Below are 18,029 nucleotides of genomic sequence, written 5' to 3' on the forward strand. Positions count from 1 at the left end.
CAGGGGTTTGAGGGATAACAATGTAGTTCATAGCTGTAAGATTTTGTACAAATCACCAACCACAGTTATTGGGTTTTCTGACAGGAAATACTGGGGTATTACAAAGGCTAGTACGTGGAACGATTAATCCCTCTTCTAAAAAATCTTGGGTTATAGGTTTCAGCCCTTCCTTTGCTTCAGGTTTTAAAGAGTATTGGGCTACTTTAGTTAAGGGCCTAGTGAGATCTATTCGGACTTTAATAAGTTCATTCGATAGAATGCAGCCAACATCAGTCAATGAGGAAGCCCATAACTGTAATGATATTTGATTAAGAATTTGTGTCTCTTTTTCTAAGGGCAGGGTATCCTTATCCTCCAGTACCAAATAATCTTATATTAAACAAAGGATTTCTTCTGTCTCAGGCATCTGGGTCTTATCTTCATTTTCAGTGTCAGGGAAATTGAGTAATAGATCCCCTATGTCTGTAAACTGAATATGGCATTTCCATTTGGAAAGAAAAGCATGCCCTAACAAATTTACAAGAGTGCTATCACTTAGTAAAAATAGGTGGAAGACTTCTGTTGACCCTAACAAAACTGGTATGGGTAAAGAATGAGTTAAAATTTGTTCCTTATTGGAGACTCCTGTGACAAAAGACGTCTGAGTGCTCCAAGGAAGAGGCCTTTGCAAACTCATAGGGTTGATTGCCAACAGTGTCTCACCGGTATCCACAAGGAAGGTACAAGCTCCTCATTTACTAGGAGTGTTATTTCTCCCCATTTGGACAAGGGGACTACTGCCAAAACCTCTATAATCTCCCCAGAGCATCATCACATTAATTTCTCTAAAGGTGGCACCAAAGAAGTCGCCTTTTGTTTATTCTTAAGCTTAAAGCAATCAATTTTAAAGTGAACAATTTTCTTACAAAAGTTACAGACCTTGGGAGCAGTATTACTGGCGGGAGGATCCCGTTGCTTTGGCTTTTCTCCAATAGGTTTCTGTAATTGCTGCAATTGGAGAGCCATTAACTTTCCTTTGTTTTTTTTTTTTTTCAACCTCTTTCTTTTGCTGTTCCATAGTTAAATTTATAGGCTAAAGTGGCTAATTTAGAAGTATCAATACTTTCCCAATTTAACTGATGCCTTTTTACCATTTGAGCTGATTCAGGATTCAATCCTCCTACAAACAGTGAATTAAAGGCAACCTTAGTCCCTTCATCAGTAATTTTTAACCCTGAATGTTCCATAAACATTTTAGTTAACCTATCTCTATAATTATAAATAAATTCATCTTTTTCTTGATTGCAAGCTTGAAATTTTTCCCAACAGATTTTTGGAAGGAAAATTTTGAAGAAACTGTATAAGTTTGCCTATTAATTTCTTGGTTTCTGTTCTAACAGTTGTACCTGAGGCACCTATACCAAAAAAAAAAACCATTGCGATTGAGTCTATTCCGACTCATAGCGACCCTATAGGACAGAGTAGAACTGACCCATAAGGTTTCCAAGGAGTGGCTGGTGGATTTGAACTCTCAACCTTTTGGTTAGCATCCAAAGACTTAACCACTGTGCCACCAGGGCTCTGAGGCACCTACAGAGACACCAAGTTTTTTTCAGGATCTACTCATTTTGCTGCTTCCATCCACCAATTGACATCACAGAGACCTAACAACACGTTTATTAAATTATAGATATCAGCAGTACTGGGCTCATATGTTTCAGCTAATATCCTAAATTCATGAATAAATTTGTGGGAACTTTCCCTTGTGTCAAGGAACTCTTTTACAATGGCCCTGAGTTCAGCCTTAGACCATGGGTGGAAGGAGACCTCAGAGATCCCACCTTCGGCGCTTTGTTTAACTAGCAAAGTCATAGTGGGTCCAATATCTTCTGACCTAGTAAATGGTATTTCAGATAAAGCTGAATTTTCTAAGTCTGGTTAGAGACTGGAAGGCAATGATTTGACTGAGTCCAATGTTGTACTGCCTTCCAACCCTTTCTGCAATGTTCATATTTGTTTGGCTTGCTTAGACACTACTTCTTGAAGGGAGGCAAATTTGTCATGATGTTGCTGTCAAGACATCTCATAATACCAGTTAAAAAAAATTTCCCACTGACTAATGAACCACAACTACCACAGCCTCCACCAGACTGAGTCCAGTACAACTTAGATGGTGCCCGGCTACCACCACTGACTACTCTGACAGGGATCACAACAGAGGGTCCCAGACAGAGCTGGAGAAAAATGTAGAACAAAATTCTAACTCACAAAAAAAGACCAGATTTACTGGCCTGATGGAGACTGGAGAAACCCGGAGCGTATGGCCCCCGACGCCCTTTTAGCTCAGTAATGAAATCACTTCTGAGGTTCACCATTTAGCCAAAGATTGGACCTCCCCATAAAACAAAATGAGACTAATGGGGCGTAACAGTCCAGGCACAAGGACTAGAAGGCAGGAGAGGACAGGAAAGCTGGTAATAGGAAACCCAAGGTTGAGAAGCAACAGTGCTGACATGTCGTGGGGTTGTTAACCACTGTCATAAAATAATATGTGTGCTAACTGTTTAATGAGAAACTGTTCTGTAAACTTTCATCTAAAGTACAATTTAAAAAAAAAATTCCCACTGTGCTTGCTTTACGTGAGACCCTTGACTTTCTAGTTTACTTCTCAAATATAATATTTTAGCCAAATCAAAACTTCCTTGTAGGGACCACTGTTCAGCCTCATGGTCCTTAGTGAGACTGTGCCATTTTTCTAAATACTGACCAGCAGCGGCACCAAAGTTTCGAACCATGTAGGCACCAGGGGGTCCTGGATGGGGGGCTCTTGTTATTATTATTTCCCGTTTTCTTTTGTTAGCTAATGCAGAAAAGAACAGGAGACAAAAAAGAGAAACAAACACGACCATAAAATCATGAACTGCAGTTTTACCAAAAGACCTCCAGGTGGAGCTCTCAAACAAAAATCTCAAAATGAAGCTTCAAACAAAAGTTGCCAAATCGATTTTTTAACAAAAAATATGTCACAATAATATTTCCTATTATGCAGGAAGGCAATAAAGTTAGTACTTCAATAGCGCTTACCTCAGAGAATCTCTGAAGGAGATACAGAGTACAAGAAGCAGAACACAATGGATCCACTGTGGCACCAGCAAGCAGTCCAGGTCTCCTGGAGATCCGACGAGGAATTCAGTAATGAAGATCCCGCTCACACTGCGTCGATCTGTTGTAGAGAAACAGCTTTCACCAAAGTCTTCTGCAACAAAGAAATTTTTATTGTGACATAGCAGAAAACAAAAATGGGAAATTGGCTGCAAGCGCTCAGGCTAGAAACAGGCCAAAATCCAAGTAAGTACAATCTGTAAGTGCTTTTTATACAATTCTGACAGGTGCTGATTCATTATGAGTAAATTACTTACAGACTATGATTGGTTAAAGCTAAGGCAAAGAACTAAGGATCATGATTAGGTGACTTTTCTCGTTTTTCTTTTTTAACAATTTTGTCTCTTGACTCAGGGGTCCCGGATCTGTAATATGATGGTTGTTTTTTATTTGTTATGTGGGTTACGTGTGATATTGGGTAGATCTTTAACTCCCTTCCTGGGGTAAATTGTTATTTAGTTTTGGTACATACGTCCACAGTCCACTGAATCGGTTAGAGCACTCTGTCCCACTCCTTTGATGTAGTTTCTTATTGTTTGAAGTCCCTAGATTCTCACAAACAAGTTGGCCTGCTGTGGTTAGGTTAACCCTTTATCACTCTGTTTTGATTTTATCCCTTATCAATACATACATACCTACATAAAAAAATATACAAATTATAAAAATTTACTCTGACAATGAAGAAGAGTTGGACAACCTTGGCATTTTGTCAGTTACATAATAACTCTCCTCGTGGAAGATTCTGGATCATCTGGATTATTCCTGGGAATGGAGATAGCGTTTCTAGTCAGAAAATTAGTGAGAGTTGTCTGTATGGTCCTATCCTTTTTTTCTTCATATAGTTCATAGTAACACCTCACTGCTGCCCGAAACTGCCTATCGACTTTAGCAAAGCTATCAGCGTTTGGGTCCATGTTTGCAAGCAACTGAAGCCCCTGATTTAGTTTAGAAAAAACTTCAGCTAATCCTTTCACTGTAAATCGTAACACTGAACATCTGCGAGTGAACATCTGAGAATAATAACATGAGCAAATTACACACTACAACATTGTATGTAGTACATATTACTAATGATAGGATGTACAAAAAACAGATGCTCCTAAGTGCGGTTCATCATAACACAAATAAATCGTAAGTCGGGGACTACCTGTACATATTTTAAAACATGAAAGACATATTGCTCGGCTGTTAAGTGCAGAAAACCGGTCAGAAGAAATAGTACCACTATCTAGTTATAAGTCTAGTATATTATGATACAATTGCTACAGTCTTTAAAAGTCAGTAAAGTAGCAAAATCTTAACTGCAGTTCTTATTTTTACAGTTGAGGTAAAAGAAAGAAAATAAATGTTTGCTGAATGATGAATGAATGGCAGGCTTCATATTCACTGACCTGGCTTCAGACACTAACTTCCACTTGCCCTGTAGCAAGGGTGAGATGAAATTTGGAACACTTGTTAATCAGCAAAATGTGTCTCTTCTAAACCAAAAAAAAAAACAAAACCCATTACCATTGAGTTGATTCCGACTCATAGCAACCCTATAGCACAGAGTAGAACTGCCCCATAGGGTTTCCAAGGAGCACCTGGTGGATTCAAACTGCCGATCTTTTGGTTAACAGCCTAACTCTTAACCACTACACCACCAGAGTTTCCTGTGTCTGTCCTGAGAAAACACAAATACCTTATAGCGTTCCCCTAATTATCTTAAACCAAAGAATTTTCTTTCTGTTTTTAATAAGTGATCTGAAAACTCTGTAACCTGCCACAAAAAGGAGTGTCCAGTTTCACAGAAGGCTGTTCGTTTTGTCCTGAGCAAGAGGATTTGTAAATATATGTAAAGTGCCTACAAAGATTCCCAGCTAGATTAGTATCTTAGTCATTAGATGGGCATCTAACAGCATGATGACAGATATAAAACAAACAAAAAATATGGTAAGGAAAAATTGTGGTAAAATTAGTTCATGCAAACTAAAAAAAAAAAAAAAAAGTAGTTAGCACCGGTGCTCTGGGCCAAGATAGGCTTCAACAGATAAATATTTTAAAAATGTGAAAGACATATATTGCTCAGCTGTTAAACCCAGAAAACTAGTCAGAAGAAATAGTATCACTATACTTCATAGGTCTAGTATATTATGATACAATTACTACAGTCTTTAAAAGTCAATAAAGAAGCAAAATCTTAACTTCAGTTCTTATTTTTAAAGTTGAGGTAGAAGAAAGAAAATATTTTAGAAGCTTTTACCCAACATCTTAGGAGTAAAGACTTTGCCCCTCATTTAGAACATTCCCAGAATGAAGTGACCAGGGACCACCCTTGCTTGTAACAGCAATGATTGCACTGATAAGAAGTGGTTCTCAGGCAGAGATGTTGGCTGTGTGTGGTCTTTTTCAGCCTCCATGATATCAAAAACTCTTCTGCACTTAGTAAATAAGACATTTAACCACAGGTAGTCCGTAACAAGTGCATCTGCGGTCAGTTTAATCGTTGGCATTGTTAGCATATTACCCAGTCCTGCACCATCCCTATGATTGGTTGTGGATAGGCCCATGGTGATCCATAGGATTTTCATTGGCTGATTTTTGAAAGAAGACCTCCAGGCCTTTATTCCTAGTCCATCTTAGTCTGGAAGCTCCGCTGTAACCTGTTCAGCATCATAGCAACACACAGGCCTCCACTGACAGACAGAAGGTGACTGTGCATGAAGTGCATCGTCTGGGAAGCAAACCCAGGTCTCCAGTACAGGAGGCGAGAATTCCACCACTGAACCACCAGTGCCCCTTTAGCACTGTTAGTTATGTCAAATTTATTTAAGTTTCCATTCTGAATCTTTAAAGGAAATGGATTCTATTCTTCTGGTCATTATCAGACTTTCTAGTAAGACCACTAGAACTAGTTGGAAGGATTTTTTTTTTTTTTTTTTCACATAGATACTACTGCTCCAGGGCACAGTGTAATCTCCAGCTCATCCTGGATGTCAGGGCCAATACCTGGGTCCTAGGGTAGCTCCCTGAATTATATTCTTCTCTTCAGAGGAAGTGTTTCTGAACCCATAGTTCAGAGCCAAAGTCCATCCACCATCACACATTCTGTGTATCTATAGCTACTCTTGTGCCTGGAGTCCTTTTTCCAAATTCCTGCCCTAATAGTCACAATACCCTGGCCTCTACTCTTAGGACTTGGAGCACAGGGTACAGAGTAGGGTAGGGGATAATTTAGAAAAAATGGACTCGGGTCAGCAAGGAAGAATGAAGAAAACTAAAGACACAAGGGAAGAATTAGTTCAAAGGACTAATGGAACACAACTACCACGGCCTCCACTAGACTGAGTCCAGTACAACTAGATGATGCCTGGCTACCACACTGACTGCTCTGACAGGGATCACAATAGAGCGTCCCAGACAGAGATGGAGAAACATGTAGAACAAAATTCTAACTCACAAAAAAGACCAGACTTACTGGCCTGACTGAGACTGGAGAAACCCCAAGGGTATGGCCCCTGGACACCTTTTCGCTCAGTCAGTAACGAAGTCACTCCTGAGGTGCACCCTTATCCAAAGATTAGAGAGGCCCATAAAACAAAACAAGACTAAAGGAGCACACCAGCCCAGGGGCAAGGACTAGAAGGCAGGAAGGGACACGAAAGCTGGTAACAGGGAACCCAAGGTCGAAAAGGGAGAGTACTGATATGTAGTGGAGATCATAACAAATGTCACAAAACACAACATGTGTATTAACTGTCTAATGAGAAGCTAGTTTGTTCTGTACACCTTCATCTAAAGTACAATTTTTAAAAGAAATTGACTCAAATCAGAATATGAGAAGTCTTGGATGCCGTAGTAAAATGTTTAGCAAAACTCTTCTCAGCAGTTAAGAGATCTACTAAAATACATTGAGCAAATAATATTTGTTAAAGCTGATTTCTACCCTCCAAAAAACATCATTTCATTGTCTCGTCTTCATTTTAATTCAGATATACTTCTTCACTGAAATATATTTGCAAAGGTGTTGGGTCTACAATTTTGATTTTCCATTTTACTATCTCAGGGGATAATTTCTCTGTAGTAAAGCTAGTGAAGTTGCTTCCTGGTGTTTACATTTTCTTCTTCTTCTTCTTTTTTTTTTTTGTCTCCAGATGTCACAGGCCAAACAAATACATTCATTTTAAAATCCTTTTTATGATAGTATTTCTAGTATAACAGCTAAACCTTGTGTAAGCTTTAAATTGTCAGCTAAGTTCATCAGCTACTGTTTAGAACATAGCAAAGCAGATACAGATACTTACATTTGCTTGGCCAAATATTAACATTGTCATAGTCAAACTTGTCCTCCCTTTAGAAGATATGCACATCCCTTCCTCCTGCCCCAAAAGCCTGATGACTTCCCTGGCTTTCTTCAGCCCTCTCTTTCTAGGGAGCCGCTTTTCTGCCTCTGGAGGTAGCATTTCTGGCATCTAAGCTAACAGGATCTCCACCTCCCGCCCCAGGATTTCTGTCGATCTCTGTGATTTGTAAATGTCATAAGAAAAGGCACATAGCAGCAATCCCCATAAAGAGCAATTTTCTCCCAAAAAATTGTTGTTATTGTTAGTTGTACTGGAGTCAGCTCCTCCTCATGGTGACCTTAGTTATAATGGAATGAAATGTTACCTGATTCTGCACCATCTTCATTATCGCTGTTATGTTTGAGTTCATAGTAGTGGCTATTATGTAGTGCCTTCCAACCTAGGAGGCTCATCTTCCAGCACTATATCAGACAACATTCTCTTCTGATCCTTAAGGTTTCCAAGACCCCTTTAAAGTTCTAAAAGGCCAAGGTGTCACTTTGATGACTAAGGTGTGCCTGACCCAAGCTAGTCTTTTCAATTGCCTCATATGCATGCAAAAGGTGGAAAATAAAAAAAGAAGACAGAAGAAGAATTGATGCATTTAAATTGTAGTATCAGCAAAGAATATTGAATACACCATGGACTGCTGGAATGAACAAATCAGTCTTAGAAGAAATGCAACCAAAGTGCTCCTTAGAAGTGAGGAATGCGAGACTTCAGCTTGCTTACTTTGTACTTACCATCAGGAAAGGACTATCCGCTGGAAAAAGACATCATATTTGGTAAAGCGAAGGGTCAGCAAAACTGGGGGAAAGCCTAATGTGATAGATTGACACAATAGCCACAACAATGGACTCAAACATACCAAAGATCATGAAGACGGTGCAGGACCTGGCAACACTTCATTCTCGTATACAGATGGTCACCATGAGTCAGAGTCGACTCAATGGCAACTAACAACAACAATTTTCAGAAGTAGGTTGCCAGACCTTTCTTCCTAGTCTCTTAGTCTGGAAGCTTCACTGAAGCCTGTCCACCATGGGTGACCATGCTTGTATTTGAAATACTAGGTACATAGCTTACTGCATCAGAGCAACATGCAAGCCACCAAAGTACAACAAACTGACAGGCAGGTGGTGGCTCCCAAGAAAAAGTGTCATTATATTCCCCACTATTATTTCCCAAACAATCGTTGACTTGCCTGGATAACAGCAATTTAGCTATTTTCCCCAGTAGGGAAATTTCATCTATGTGACAGGAATCTCTTAAAACAGAAAATTGAATAGAATTTCATCTGATTTTATCTCACTGCACTTCCTGGAGTCAAAGTAACGGCATGTGACTCTTTTACATGGCTTTTTGTGTGTTTTTTTCTCTCCTCAAGCTATAGAACAACGGGGCCTGTGGTATCTGTCAAGATTGACAATGTGACAAATACCCAGGCTCACACAGAGCCAGAGAAGACAGCAGGCCTGGGAGCTGAAGTGTTTTCAGTTTGTCCTTTCCTGCCTTCCTAGAGCCTACCCTGTACTTCAGGGATGCTGAATATCACGTCCCTGAAAGTGCTGGCTACCTGGAGGTTTGTGTCTGGAGGACAGGTCCTGACCTTTCCCAAGCAGCCTCAGTCACTGTGCACTCCAGGAAGACACAGCCAGACTCAGCAGAAGGTGAGGCAGCCATTTTAAAAATGTAATTAATAGTATTATTATCATGACATACATTTATGGCTGGGTCTAGTCTATCAAGATGTTCCTGGGCAGTACAAACAATGAAAGCACTTGGCTGTTAACTAAAAGGTTGGAGGTTCAAGTGCACCCAGAAGTTCCTCAGAAGAAAAGCCTGATGATCTACTTCCAAAAAATCAGCCACTGCAAACCCTATAGAGCACAGTTCTACTCTGATGCATATGGGGTCTCCGTGAGTCGGAATTGACTCCACAGCAGCTGTTCGTCTGTCAAATGTAGCATGCCTAGACTTTGTTGATGTTCTGTTTGTTTCTCCCTGAGCGTAGACAAGATCTAGTACATGTAATGACTTCTGATTATGAAATAAACCAAATATTCTAACAGCTGCCTTTATTATTTATTCTTTACTCATTTGCTTCTTGTGAGTCCAAATTAATTTTTCATAGTTCAGAATACATGTAGATAGTGTAAATTGCTTAGAAACCTTATTTCAGACCAGGGTACCTGTATAATGGCAGCCTATTAGACTCCATCACCTATTAGACCTTCGAAGTGTAGGAGGTTTTCACTTCTGACTCCTGGGCATTTTCCTTGGCTTCAAGCAGCATCGCACTCATCTTTGCCTTTCCTGATATGGCTGATCACGGCCTAGCCAGCAGTGGGGCTAGACATTTCTGGATACCATTTCCTCTCCTGAGGCTGTCAGCTCCTTTACCAGAAAAAGAGAGTAGGGCCCAACAGGAAAAGACAGCGACATTGTCATCTACCTTGTACCCATATTATCCTACTCACCACCTGGAGCCTTTTGGTTTTCTGGGAAATGGACAGCCAGCGTAGTTCAGAACGAGCACCGTGTGTATCCAAAACACGTGAGAATGTTTTAAGATAAAAGCACAACTCCTACAAGTAAAACCCAGCAATCTAAACACCTATTCTCACGGAACAGGCAGAAAGAGAGTGCAACATGCATTTATCTCTGAAACGGGAACCTTATTCCAACATTTACTCAGAAACTGTTAAGGAAAGTAAAGACAGCCAGCTAACTTTACTGTTCAGTGCTTGCACGCGAAGAACTATGTTATAACGCTTTAGTGAATATACCACAGGATACCAAAAAAAAAAAAAAAACCTAAACCATTGTGATGCAGTCGATTCATGAAACTAGTGAAGATTCTTACTCTTTTTTTTTTTTTGGTTTAGGTTTGTTTTTGTTTGTTTTGTTTTAATTTCCTGAGAGGCGGGGCCATTTCTCACTCTATATGTATCTATTGAACCAAAAGTGAACTAGACCAATTTACCCCTTGGACTTTTTTGCTTGTGGTTAAGGAGAAAAATCATAAACCAAGCCTGTTGCTGTTGACTCAATTCCGACTCATAATGACCCAATAGGACAGAGTAGAACTTCCCCACAGAGTTTCCAGGGAGCGGTTGGTGGACTCAATCTGCCATCCTTTTGGTTAGCAGCCAAACTCTTTAACCACTGCTCCTCTAGGGCTCTGTGGTTAGGAAGAACCAAAAACCTGTTACCGTTGAGTTGATTCTAAATGTAACCCAAATTTATTTAGATAAACTCCTTTGCTTTTGAATCATGTAAAAGTAAAGACCTTTCTGCTAGCTCTCAAATAGGGTTAGACTAATGAATAATTGAAGTAGCTAACATCCATGTTTGGGGTGGTGATTGATAGGTTAAAATATGAGAAATGTAGAGACAACTGTTTAGACTTGATCTTTAATAAAAAATCAAAAACCAAACCTGTTGCCACTGAGTTGATTCTGACTCATAGCGACCCTCTAGGACAGAGTACAACTGTCCCATAGAGTTTCCAAGGAGCACCTGGTGGATTCAAACTGCTGACTTTTTTGTTAGCAGCCGTAGCTCATAACCACTATGTCCCCTGGGTTTCCAGACCATCAATAGAGCCTAGTAAATATTTGACATCTGCTCAGGTTGGTTAATTAACAATAATAATTTAACATGAATAATTACATGTAAATGTTTATAATGTATAATTTTGATTATAAAGTATATATATGATGGGGCCCTGATGATGCAGTGGTTAAGAGTTCAACTGCTAACCAAAAAGTAGGCAGTTTGAATCCACCAGCCGCTCCATGGAAACTCTACGGGGCAGTTCCACTCTGTCCTAGAGGGTCACTGTGAGTCAGAATCAACTCGATGGGCACGGGTTTTGGATATATATGATAATTATGACTTCATGTATTAAATGTGTACTACTTCAAGACACTGTGATAGCATCTTTGCCTTATCATCTAAAATCTTCACAACCACCTTGTGAGGTAGCTGTAATTATCCTCATTTCACAATTGGGGAAACTAAGACTCAAAGAGGTGAAACAATTTGTACAAGTAAGTAATGGAGTCAAGATGTGGACCAGAGCTCACAGGATCCAAAACCTGCACACTTCTCACTACTCACCCAGCTGCCATGATCTTGTTTTATTTTTATTCAGTGTAATTATTTGATGACTTTTTTTTAATTTTGAAACAGTCTCAAACTTAAAAAGTGACAAGTACAGTGTATAGTAAAACACTTTTTTTTTTCCCTGAACTTTTGTATAGCTGTCATGATGTGGTATCTCTCCAAAAACTTAGGGTATAATTTCTAAATTCTACTATCTCACCACAATACAAGCATAAAATCAGTATATTAACTTGACACATAAGCACAATATAATCCTCAGATCTCATTCAATTCTCACCAGTTGTCCCCAAATTCTTTTTTATAGCAAAAGGATACAGTTGAGGATCACGCTTTACATTTTGTTGTCCTGTCTGTTCAGTTTCCTTCAGTCTGGAACAGTTCCTTGATCTTTCCTTGATTTTCATGATCTTAGTGCTTTCGAAGATTATAAGCCGGCTTTTGTAGCATGTAGGATGTCCCTCAAATTGTATTTGTCTGATGTTTCCTCATAATTAGATTCAAGTTATACATCTTTAGCAAGAAAATCACAGAAATGATATTGTGTTCTCATTACATTCTATCAAGTGCCACAAAAAAACTTAAATTTGTCCCCTTACTGGTGGTGTTAACTTTGATCACTTGGTTAAGGTGATATTTACCATGTTTCCCCACTTAAAGTTAGTCTTTTTCCCCTTTGTAGCTAATAAGTATTCTGTAGGGAGATTTCTCGGGACCATGTAATTATCCTGTTCCTCAATTTATTTGTGTATTTATTTATATCAGTATGGAATCATGGTTTCTGTTATATTCATTTGGTTATAATACACTGCTCTCATTGCTTATTTTGATGCTCAAATTGTCATTTGATGGCTTTTTAAATGAGTAGCAAAGAAGTTACACGGTCAGGTGGGCCCACTTGCAAAATGATTAATAACAACCTGGGGAAGGGCAGAAACTTCAGAGGCTGAGAAAAATAGAGCAGAATTTTGCGAGATTAAACCGTATGTCAACCAAAGGTGAATGAGTTAAATCTAATCAAATGAAATGCACAATAGATCTCTTAAAGGGTAAAAATAACAAAGGCAAATCTTTTTGTTTCAAATGGAAGTTGTCTTCAGCTTAAACAGTGAGACTTTTGTGGAATGCTTGTAAGGTAATATGTGTCCTTTGTCTAGACATGGAGAGCACTGATGATGCTGGCCGTGGGTATGATATGAGTGACTATCCTGACTTTTGATAGAATACGGACATTTTTCTTTTCTGGGATTGAACCCACTTCTGAGGGTGCTGCTGTGTATATATATGGAGGAATGCTGCAGAGTTGATGACAACTCTCATTTTTCTCTGAAGGTAAACTTATGACAATGAGTTCTCCTGTCTCACTCTTTCCTTTTCCTTTCCAACCAGCTGGAATAGATTACGTTGGCATCAACCAAAATCTGGACTTTGCTCCTGGGGTGCACATGCAAATATTCCAAGTGACAATCCTTGATGATGTAGCACAGCCCGTCCTGGAGGGTCCAGAGAGGTTTGAATTACTTCTGCAGATGCCTGTGGGTGCAGTACTTGGAGAACCAAATAAAAGCACCATTTTCATCAATGACGCCTTCACTGACTGCTTGCAGTTCCTTTGATTGAAAGACTTCAAAGGAGAAAAACTGCCAAAACACAGTTCCTAACAACAGAAGAAAACTCTATTGTTTCTAGATCTTAGCAACTCTGGGATAGTAATGATATTTTACTGTTATTTGGAGTTATATTCCCATGATATGTACAAATATAATTTGTGTGACTGCATATGCATTCATATATGTGGGGTCGAGCCCACAAAGGATTACATTGTATTCTTGCTATCCTTTTTCTATTCTCTTTAACCTTGTTTCTAAAGCCAGAGAAATCCATTGTCATCAGTTTAATCAAGAGTTAAGAATAAAAGGGTCGGTCTCTCTTTACTGAATGATGCTGGACATTAAGAACTTTTGAAATATATGTCCGTCATTTGTGAAACAAATAGTCATCTTGTGGTTTTCCGTGTTATTGTCATAAGAGCAGGGCTTCAAACTGGTTCAAGCTGGTTCATTCATGGCCAACGAAGCAAAACTGGAACAGACCCAAATTTTTAAAATTTGGGTAATCCAGAACCATAACCAGAATGGGAAAAATTACTGGTCAAAGCCCTGGAATGAAAAATTAGGAAGAGGTGTAGTGAGCCCTTTCAGGAGCCTGAGGCATGAGATTGGATTATCGCCAGGACAGAGTTGAGCAACACGCATTCAGATTGGTGTGGTCAGCTGCCATCTTTGAGCGGGGCACTGCTGTTTTCGACTCTGTGCAAAATCCCACCAGCAAGAGATTTGGTTGCTATACCGCAGGTACACTGCCATTGTTTCCTAAGAGGGAGATTAAGTTTCTGGCAGGGCTTTGACCCATAATTTTTAGTTCTGTTCCAGTGTCACTTCCTCAGCCATGATTGAACTGGGAGGAACCGGTTCAAAGCCGTAGAAGAAGAGCCCAAACTGAAATTTGCAAATAAGCCTAAAGTTCATTTTTGCCTATTGCTGTTTTCCTCTACAAGTCTTTTATCAAATGCATTTAGGTACCAAAATCCTTTCATCAGCTCTCACTTCCTTTGCAAATTCTTTTCTAAAAGAATATAATAAAGTGATAAAAATGATAAAAAAAATTTTTGTTAATGTAAGTAGCAGAAGGAAGAAGAAAGAAAAGACAAAGGGTTATATAATCCCAAAAACTGCCCAATTAATTCTTAAATAATTTTAAATTAACAATATAAGTAGTCATTAGTCAAAAGAAAAAAACACCAAACCCACTGTCATCAAGTCGATTCTGACTCATAGCAACCCTATAGGACAGATAAGAACTGGCCCATAGAGTTTCCAAGGAGCAGCTGTTCGATTTGAACTACTGACCTTTTGGTTAGCAGCCGTAGCACTTAACCACTATGCCACCAGGGTTTCCAGTCACTAGTAGCCTCCGGTAATTATCACATAAATCAAAGTTTCCAAATTATTTTGAAAACTATGTTTGTGCCCCATTATTATTTCTTTTTTAAATTTGTGTTTCGTGTATTACTTAACCTATTCTCAAGCCAAGACGGCACATAATAGAGGCTATTTCAAGAAGCCTTTCCCCAAAGTATTGAGGAAGAGTAAGAAAGTTCTCCACTGAGGCAGTAGTCTGCATATATAGATTGAGAAATCTTTGTCTACTTTCAGCTTGGTTTTTGCTTCCTTAATAAACAGCTTTGTTTTCTCCAGCCAGAGAGGAGATTTTTTCCAAGGCAACCTCATAACACTTGACTTCATTTTTTCCCCCCTGTAAAATGAGACATTTGGACTAGATTTCTGTTAAGGTTCATTCCAGTTCTAATTCTTGTCTGAGTATACAGCTACCGAAGGAAAATCACCCTCCCTCTCACCTGCAGTTTTCAAAAACCAGCAGGGTCAACAATCTTTAAAACTCAATTAAATCTGACAAATATTTATTGGGCTTCTACTACATGTCAAAGAGAAATAGACCCTTCACAGATGTTAGAAAAAAAAATAGTGGAAAGAACACATATTGGCCAGGACATTAACTCTCAGATGTATCTGACAGTCCCCACAGACACCCTGCCAACAGACACAAGGGAAGCACCCATCTTGAAACTACCCACTGAGGACTTACGTGCCCAAGGAATATTGACATTGTCAGCCTTGTACAGAAAGGCATGCAAGATTCTGTTTCGCACTTGAAAGTCCAGTCTTTTACTATTTTTCAGAAAACTACTCTCCTTCCTTCTCTCTCTTCCTCTCTCTCTCTCTTTCTTCAAAAAAGTGCATTCAGATAAATGCAGTGTTTATACATACTTTTTTTTCCTGGGTAACATTGCCAACAGTGCTTTTTAGGAAGTCAGTCTGTTCCATTCCCAGTTCCCTCCCAAAAAGACATGCCAGGGAAGCAAAACTACTTTTTTCTAGACTTGTAAGAGAAAACCTAATGTATCCCAAACACAACCTATAGGGTATTCTGTAGCTGGGTAATGAAAATTGTCTAGTGGTCTGAAAGAGTAAAAGATGCTTGACCTCCTGCCAAGAATGGAATTAGATAATGTGGAAAATTAGGCTTGTTTGTAATTCCTCATATAGTCTTCCCTTATGCTAACATTTGTTAAGGGAAAATAATATACGTTTTTTTTTCTCATTTAATACTTTAGTTTTCTTAGGGATTTGGAAAGCATAATGAAGATATGCCAGGTGTTCCACGATGTCTCTTCTACTGTGTAAACTCTAAATGGAGAGGTGTTGCATATTCTATTCCAGTACCCAGGGCCCAATGTAAGAAGCCATTTACAGGGTGAATGAAAAAGACAAGCAGCTAAGGGCAGTCATTTACCGGAGGGGAGCCATTAGCTGGGGGTCCTCAGTGCACTGCTGTGCCCACCAAAGCTCAGCTCAGGTTACAATGGACTATGAGGAGCGGCCCAACTCTAATGACTTCACAATTGGTTTTCTGGCAGATACGTATTCTAAAATTTTGTTTGACACTAAAACACCAGAATGTTGCTGCCCTTAATCTTATTTATAATAAGGTGGCTTACATTTTGCTATGATGCTGTAAGCTATGCCACCAGTATTTCAAATACCAGCAGGACCACCCATGGTGGACAAGTTTCGGCAGAGCTTCCAGACTAAGACAAAGTGGGAAGAAAGGCCTGGTTATCTATTTCCAAAACTTAGCCAATACAGTGCTGGAAGATGAGCCCCCTAGGCTGCAAGGCAACAATGAACATAATAAGTGTGCTGGCAATCATGAAGATGGCACAAGACTGGGTAGCATTTTGTTCTATTGTACATGGGGTTGCCATGAGTCAGAGCCAACTCAACGGCAACTAACTACATAGCAATGCTTGATAGAATAGCATGAACTCTGGTTTATCAGTGATCATGCAATAATATGAAAACTACTTACATTAAGTAAAAAATCCTGATACAAAATTTTATGTCTGTTCTATTGCAACCCTTAAAAATATGCAGAAGAATAAAAGGTAATGCTTAGAAAAAATAGTGATTTTGTTAGAGTAAGAAGTTTATCAGTAATTTGTATACTTCAACCATTCTCCATGGTTATATTAGTAAATATATACGTTAAATAGCAAGTTGTTTCTATTTATGAAGTTAAGGAAGCAGATCACAGTGACTTCATCCTGTTATATTATTATAGTTTGTGAGCGTCTAGTGGGTTGATTTAGAAACATTAGCCCTTACTTTAGAAAAATGAAACCAAATATCAAGAAATATAAGGTCAATAAAGCTAAATACAATAAAGGTAAAAATGAAAAGAAAAGGTAAGTAGAATTCAGAAACTGGGCGTCATCAAGTGTGTCTCTAAATATTATGAGGGGGAGACAAGGAAGCAAAACTAACAGAATTTGACAAGTGTAGTAGGCTGAGTAATGTTCCCCAAAGATATCAGTCCCAAATTCCCAGAAATTAACCTCATCTGGAAAAAGTGTTTTTGCAGATGTGATTAAGTCAAGGATCTTGAGATGAGGAGATTATCTTGATAACCAGGTGAGCCGTAAATGCAATCGCAAGCATCCTTATAAGAGGGAGGTAGAAGATTACACACAGAGGAGGGGAAGGTGGTGTGACTACAGAAGCAGAGATTGGAGTGATATAGCCAGCAAGCCAAAGAATGCAGGAGCCACCAGAAGCTGGCAGAGGCAGGGAATGGATTCTCCCCTATAGCCCAGTGATACTGTTTTCAGACTCCTGATCTCCACAACTATGAGAGAATAAATTTCTGGTGTTTTAAGCCCCCAAGTTTGTGGTAATTTGTTTGAGCAGCCACAGGAAACTAACACAAATGGCAATTAGAGATGAGCAAAGTTTGTTGGTATTGACAAAGAAACAAGAAAATACACTCAGAGAATCCACACGCCTGACACTTGGTGTTCTGATGTGACTTCATCTTTGTATACAGATTCAAGGCCCTACCTTGAAGGCATGACCTCTGTCTTGGAAAGCAACATCAACCGTTATATAATGTTGTGAAAAAAACGTGAATTCCAACCTGCAGCTTTAGTGAAGTAAAGCTGTCTTTGGGAAGAAGGGGTAGGTAGTTTAGTATTAAAAATACTAGAAATATAGGTATTGAGTAATCTAGTGATTCCAGGACTATAGAACATGATTCCAAAATTGGAACATGACTGGAGAAAAAAACATATATACATATATCTCTATATCACTGTATCTCTGTATCTGTCATCTATCTATCCATCACCTATCATCTATCTATCTAATCATCTATCTATCTAATCTATTCCTCTGTAAATCAAATTTGTAATGGCCAGATGAAGGACAAGTAATGATTCGATCTTCATATACTTAAAAGACTGTTTTCAGAGCAGGGACCATGTGTGCAGTTGAATCTCCACTTTTCCTGTTTCCTGTGCTC

At 39.1% G+C, this 18,029-nt stretch overlaps 1 protein-coding gene across 1 annotated transcript in view; it reads left to right on the top strand.

The window, feature by feature from the left end:
• The window catches only part of FREM3 (FRAS1 related extracellular matrix 3), a gene marked incomplete at its 5' end in the record, with an annotated part of 110,843 nt that overhangs the window by 87,965 nt on the left and 4,849 nt on the right, over window positions 1-18,029 (top strand). The window contains 3 exon segments of the mRNA XM_023733485.1: window positions 8,984-9,133; window positions 12,981-13,197; window positions 15,893-16,087. Coding sequence (XP_023589253.1) covers window positions 8,984-9,133; window positions 12,981-13,197; window positions 15,893-16,087 — 562 coding nt within the window.

The sequence above is a fragment of the Trichechus manatus genome, unplaced genomic scaffold (genome assembly GCF_000243295.1).
Source record: "Trichechus manatus latirostris isolate Lorelei unplaced genomic scaffold, TriManLat1.0 scaffold00059, whole genome shotgun sequence".
Lineage (NCBI taxonomy): Eukaryota > Metazoa > Chordata > Mammalia > Sirenia > Trichechidae > Trichechus > Trichechus manatus.